This window comes from Ictalurus punctatus, chromosome 5 (genome assembly GCF_001660625.3).
Source record: "Ictalurus punctatus breed USDA103 chromosome 5, Coco_2.0, whole genome shotgun sequence".
Classification (NCBI taxonomy): domain Eukaryota; kingdom Metazoa; phylum Chordata; class Actinopteri; order Siluriformes; family Ictaluridae; genus Ictalurus; species Ictalurus punctatus.
In genome coordinates this window covers 25350781-25357422 of record NC_030420.2, presented here as the reverse complement: position 1 = coordinate 25357422, position 6642 = coordinate 25350781, and the positions used below count along the sequence as shown (strand labels likewise).

The 6642-nt window shown below is 40.5% G+C and overlaps 1 protein-coding gene across 2 annotated transcripts in view; it reads left to right on the top strand.

Annotated features, from left to right (window-relative positions):
* Nucleotides 1-6395, top strand: part of cttnbp2nlb (CTTNBP2 N-terminal like b) — a 36699-nt gene extending 30304 nt beyond the window's left edge. For both annotated transcript variants that reach the window (XM_017468208.3, XM_017468209.3), the window contains one exon: nucleotides 1730-6395. In XM_017468208.3, the coding sequence (XP_017323697.1) occupies nucleotides 1730-3016 (1287 nt within the window). In that variant the 3' untranslated portion in view covers nucleotides 3017-6395. The remainder of the gene's footprint in view (nucleotides 1-1729) is intronic.
* Nucleotides 6396-6642: the final 247 nt, after the last annotated feature.

Below are 6642 nucleotides of genomic sequence, written 5' to 3'. Positions count from 1 at the left end.
TTCTGTCTGTAAGTTGAAACTCAACGCAACTGGATTATGCAGCAAGACAATTATCCAAAGCATAGGAGTATATCCTAGTCCTAGAAATAAGTGAAAGGCTGATCTCCAGTTATCAGAAGCATTTGGTTGCAGTTATTGTTGCTAAAGGTGGCACAATCAGATTTTAAGTTTAAGGGGCAATTAGTTTTTCATGAGTGATAGATGTTGGATAACTTTTTTTTTTTGCTTCAATAAAATATATATTTTTTAAAACCTGTATTATGTGTTTACTCAAGTTGCCTTTGTTTTATGTCGCAATTCATTTGAAGATATAAAACTATTTAGTATGAGACAAAAACAATCAGCAACTACTTTCTCACAGCACTGTCCACACACAGCAAATATTTTCATCACAAGACACACAAATCATGCTATATGTAAGTAGCTTATATTCATCAGTAGCCAGATCTTTTTTCCTAGCGCTCTTATAATACTGGCTCATATTTCCAAAATCAGCATCAGAGATCAAGATTTTATCAGAATGTGTTGTGTTAAAAAGAAAAAAAATAAACACATGGTCAAAGCACATGTATGTTGTTAATGTGTATCAGAGCAAGTACAGGTGTTCGTATAGGGAATGTCCAGAAACATTCAGTGCTCTGGGTCCCCCTTGTGGTTGTAAAAAGATATTACAGGCATGTTTCCATAGACAACACTGTTCAAATGCTCTAAACATGAGGTACAAGGACATACTGTATAAGGGCATCCATACATCCATTTTCCATTCCTACAACACATGTCTTTGGACTGGGGGAGGAAACCGTAGAAGCACAGGGAAAACATACAAACTCCATGCACACAGAGCAAAGGCGGGATTTGCATCCCCAACCTCGGTGGTGTGAGGCAAACGGCCTAACCACTAAGCCAAATATTTAATGACTATATGTATTATATTATAATTATGTTTATTTAGTTGCCTTAATAAAAAGTCTATTTGGCTTAGGTCACATTGTGTTTTTTTTTTTTTTTTTTAATTTGACATCTTTTTCAGTGGCAAGTTAAATTTTTGCAAAACTCACAAAAGGTAGGATTAAACATTATTATGTGGATCAAACTGTTTGTAAGTTTTCAATACAAAGTGCATTATGTTTCTCACTCAAGCTGTACCTCCAGCCAAACTATGTATTTCTGCAGCTCCCTTTGCAAACGTTTGCACACTTTTTTCAATAACATGGCACTCGGGATCAATGTGCAGACTCGTTTCAGCTGGCAGGAACTCTACAGTAACTCAGCTTTACAAACATACTGAGCAGAAAAGCATCTCAGAACGCACACAACACACCAAACCATGAGGCAGATGAGCTACAACAGCAGTAGGATACATCACATTCCACTCCTGTCAGCCTTTAACAGGAATCGGAGGCTACAGTTGGCACGGACTCACCCACACTCACAGTGGAAAAGGACTAGTTGATGTTTTTCCAATCCTTAATTTGTAGAAAACCTAGTGTTTTCCTATTCAAAATCTACAAAAGAAAGAGACGTTTAAAAAGTCATCACAAACTCTAGTCCTAGGGTAGTCTAGAAGAAAATTCAGCAAGTTGCTGTCACATGATCCAGGTTTTCTCGGTTATATCACTCGGGTGGACAGGGGCAAGAGCATTTGAAAAAGGGGCAGGGAAATGCCCTTTGGTCCGGCGACTCGGTAACTACTTCCTGCTGATTACTGTTGTTTCTTGTCTCTGTGCAGTTGGAGATGGAGAGGGCACGGGCCGAGCGTCTGGAGCGCGAATGTCACTCGCTTTCAGCCCAGGTGGAGGAGAACCAGGCACAGCAGCAGCAGCTCTCTTCTAACCTGGCTAAGGAGTGCCAGCGTGCCAGTGCGCAAGCCCAGGAAGAGAGCGAGCGTGTTGCCCAGCTGTGCAGGCAGCTGGAGCAGGAACGCAGTGCCACGCAGAGTCTGCAAGGAGATCTGGAGCAGGAGAAGACACGTGCCCTGCAAACAGAGGCCAGAGTCGAGCGCCAGCTGGCCGAGTTCGACACGGAGCGTGAGCAGATGAGAGCAAAGCTGCGCAAGGAGGAAAGCCACAGCAGACAGCTGCAGGAGCTGATCGAGCACCTCAAGAAAGAGCTGGAGGATGTGAAGGAGAAGGAGAAAGGATGGAGGGAAAAAGTGGAGGAGGAAAAGAAAGCAGCAGAGAAGCTGCCTAAAGCGGTGTCAGCTTCTGCGGCATGCCAGACTGAGCCAGATGGGAAAGCGGTCAGCACTGAAAAATCTCAACGGCTGAGACTTAACGGGCATCAGCTGCGTAAAGAGAGCGAGTCTTCAGAAGAGAAAAGCACTGAAAATGGAGGAGTAGAGAATGGAGGAGCTTTGAGCTCACCTGTACATGCACTCCAGTCTCTCTCTCCCAGTAGCACAGCCTGCTCATCACTCTCCTCCTCGCCATGCTCCTCGCCCGTACTGGCCAAGCGATTGGCATCATTGGGCACCTGCAGCCCCACATACCCATCATCCTACCAGTCGAGTGTGAACCAACGCTTCCACGCCGCCAGACACAAGTTCCAGCAGCAGGCTGAGCAAGGTGGAGCGATGCCCCTGTCGCCTCGTGAGCTTTCACCCACTTCTACACCAGTACCCCCTCTGTCTGAGAACTCCACAGCCAAGCAGATGGCTCGCAACACTGTTACACAGGTGCTGTCTCGCTTCACAAGCCAACAAGCAGCAAGCAAAGCACCCACTCCCAACAGCTCCCCATTTGGCACTGATTACCGCACACTTGCAACAGCCTCCTCACCCACCAGCAAAGGGTCGTGCCCTCTGTCGCCTGGCATCCGCTCACCCACAATCCCTCGGGGGGAGAGAAGCTTTGCATCCCCTGTAGCCCAGAAGAAGCCTGGCACGAATCCAGGCTCACCCGTATCTGCATCCTCGCCTCGCTCTTCTCACTTCCCCGAGCTCTCAAACACCTGCGGCATCAGCAGTACTCAGGAGGGCGCTAAAGAGCTTGACCTGCTCATGTCCAAATCTAGCTAACCACTAACTGCAGACAAGGCTTCACTACTCAGTGTCCTTTTAAATTTAGCACTAGGCATAATAACAAAAAACTGGTGTTCTGGAAACTGTGTGCTTCAGTGAAGTCTGAAATGGCTTCAACAAAAAGGACATAGTAAAAATGACTCGCACATACTAAACCTGCAGATTAACTAATGAGTCAAATCTAACACTGATTTTTTTTCAATTTTAAAACAGTGGAGCTCGCCAAACTATCCAAATCTAGCTAACCACAGGCCAAATCCACAAATAGCCCAAATTAAAGGGCCTAATCCATACGCAGCCTCTCCTGGCTCCACCGTATCCCTTCTCTAACAGATTACACAGCATTCTAAACACTCAAAGCACTCACACTTGCACTCCTGTATTCTTTTACTCTCCAAATCCACACATAAAGATCTTTGCAACTGAGAAGCAGAGCGGTGGGCATGGGCTCTTCCGTCTACTGTGAACACTACACAAGCAAGACAACGTTTATTTAAATTTCCTTTTTTTAATGCATTATTATATTATTATCTTGTATATTGAGATTTTATTTATCCCTATCATTCTCCTCTACCATGCATATTCTAAATGGAAAAAAGGAAGAAATGTTATAAATGTTTAAAAAAAAAAAAAAAAAAAAAAAGCAATAATTAACAATGCATTCTCAGGTGACTATTCAGTAGTTAGAATAAACATGAAAAGATCACATTAGTCGTATGTATCAAAATAAATGAGATATACTATGAAAACTATTTCAAAGTACTTCCAAGTATAAGCACTTTGGATATATTAAACCCTCCTGCTTGCACTGTATATAGAAATGTCACCTATTCTCACAGTTGGGAAGAAATATGCTTTTGCAAGCTACACGTGGAAAAATATTTCATAACGTTAAAACGCATTCAGAGAATTCATGATAGTAAAAGACTCGAATAGTGTGTTGGCATACTATTTACTACAGTAGTATATGGTTTGAGATGTGGCCAATTGTTCTAGACGCCGAGTATGTAGTTATCTGCTGCTGTTATGAAATCAGAAAGAATTGAATGAAAAACTTTATTGTGCGCAGGAACATTATGATCACTGTTCTGATCCAGCAGCAGTCTGCCTGTCAATTTGCTGCGGTGTAATTGTGTGTCTTCTGCAACTTGATAAACAGTACATAAGCTACAGCAGAATGAACTCATAACTTAATGTTATCCAGTTAGATCAAATAGATGTTTTACTTGAAGAGAAAAGAGTCACACAGGGGCTTTCCACAAGGCTGTAAACATCTCCACGGATAAGGGTAGTAAACTAGAATAAAGTGTAAAGAGAAAATAGCTACAACTTCTGAATCAGTCCTGAATCTATTTTCCTTATTGACTATATTGACTGTCTCCCCTGATTGGCTGCTTTTTTTTTTTTAAGATTGTTGCGTCCAAAAATGCTTAATTTTGCTGCGGATGAGGTTTTTTTTTTTTGTGGAAAACTACTTGAATTGGTGAAATTGCAATTGCACGAAAATTGTTTTGCACAGTCCTTCGCAGTAAGTGAGACCTTTTAGTTGTACTCATGTTCGACACATGAATTGGGTGTGGCGTTGGCTGAATGCGTATTGTGATGACATCACATGGTGCATCTTGGCCCAATTCTGCAGAAAATCTGCAGTAATATTGAGAAGTTGCAAGCTCCTGAGAATATTGCAGAGTTTCTTTGATTTGGCGTTACTTTCTATGACTACAAAAACGCTAAATCCTGGAGGGCATGTTCACTTTACTCTATTTTAACTCTTACTTTCATTTTTACGTGTACATTTCCTGACACTTCAAACCAGACACAGCACTGACTAAGTTTTTCTAAAGATTATAAATCCTACGCTGTTATTCGAAACTGTCAAACGCACTGGTGCTGTGTTATCGATTCGTTGTCTACATGAAAACTTACAACTTGTCTTACATGTACCAACAAGGATTAAATTCAACAAAGTTTAGATTTAGTTTTATTTTGTGATTCATCACCTGACTGTCCACTTTGATGGATTATTGAAAAATATCAATACCTTTACTCTTAAATTAATTTATAATTTTGCTTGAAAATGGGCATAAAAACGTGTAAAGATCTTATAAATGCTGCTATGTTAAACCACCTCAGATGCAAGATTGAAATGAACAAAATTGTTAACAAGTTTCAGGTAATAGAGTAACAGGATTAATGTTAAACTTACTGAAAAACTAGACCCAGGTTAATTTATGTTTTAAAGCAACTAGGTGATTTAATTCAGACAAAAGCTTAATCTTTTCTTGACTCAATTGAATCGGTGTAATGGAAACTATCATAATGAAAACGTTTAACGGGCATGTTCTTGTAATCAGAAAGCAGAGAACAGTCTGCAGAGATGGTGGAGCACATCTGTTTCTGTCCTAAGCACAGAAAGAGACAACAAACACTGAAATTGGTAATTAACTAATGAATTGTCTCTGGCGTGCTGGAACAGAGACATGAGCAAACATCACCCTCTAGAGTCAATGATGAGAAAAGCTCTCGCTCCATTTAGCAATAGACTTCTTTCCATTTGTGTCGAGCAACATGTGAAGTGTTACTGCTTTTTTCCAATTTCCGCTGCAAGGAGTGGTCAACAGCAGACTTCTAGAAAAATATTCCCTCCGAATACGTAGCTTGAAATAGTCAGCCAAGTGGGCAGTAAAAGCTCAGTGTAGGTAAAAATCTCGCATGTGATTTCAACCATTATATAATCATCTGTAAGACCATTGAGACATAAATGACACAGGACTTTGCTTTCTTTTTCTATCTGCTCATGTGTACACAATTTCAAGCACATTATATGGCATCAACTTCATAAAGAATTGTATGTAACTATGTAGAATTTCATCCAAGATACTAAGAATAGCATACTAGGGATGAAAGATCACTAGGTAAATAACTCACTAGGTAAATAAAAGCACAAATCGGGTAGAAAGGATGATTTTAATCTAGGGCTGTGTAATAGATATGAAGAGGCTTTGAAATAAAACTTGTTGTATATGGAGGTTTCATGTTTCGAGTCTTACCATCCTTGCAAATATTCAGCCTGCTTAATCCTTTCACGTTTCTTATCAATTAAATGGGATGTAAATGAAGTTTTTATTGTCTTATAAAGATTTATGTTTAACCCTGTGTTTCTTTCTTGTCCAATACCTCACAAAGCCTTTACTGTACTTTTTTGTCCAGCACAAAACTGGGCTAGTACTACTGTAAAACAATTTTTTTTTTTATCCTGTTCGTCTTGAAGATGATGGATATGCATTTTACCTGGTGTTCTTAACAATAATTGCTCCACAGTGCTCTTGTTCTTTTGTTTTAAATACATGGGGAAATAAAACCTTTTGGAGCTCAACTTTTATATGTGAAAATGTGTCTCAGTTTTTAATCATCATTCATTTTTAGTAACCACTTTATCCTAGTAAGGGCCATTGTGAGCCCAGGGCCTATGCCAAGAACATTGGGTTTTCACAAGACAACTTTCAAATCTAGGGAATTAAGTAGCCAATCCACCTATACTGGCATGTTTTCTGGGAGTTGGGAGGAAACAACAGAACCCAGAGGAATCCCACATGGACAGCACTCCAAGGTTAGGAACACAG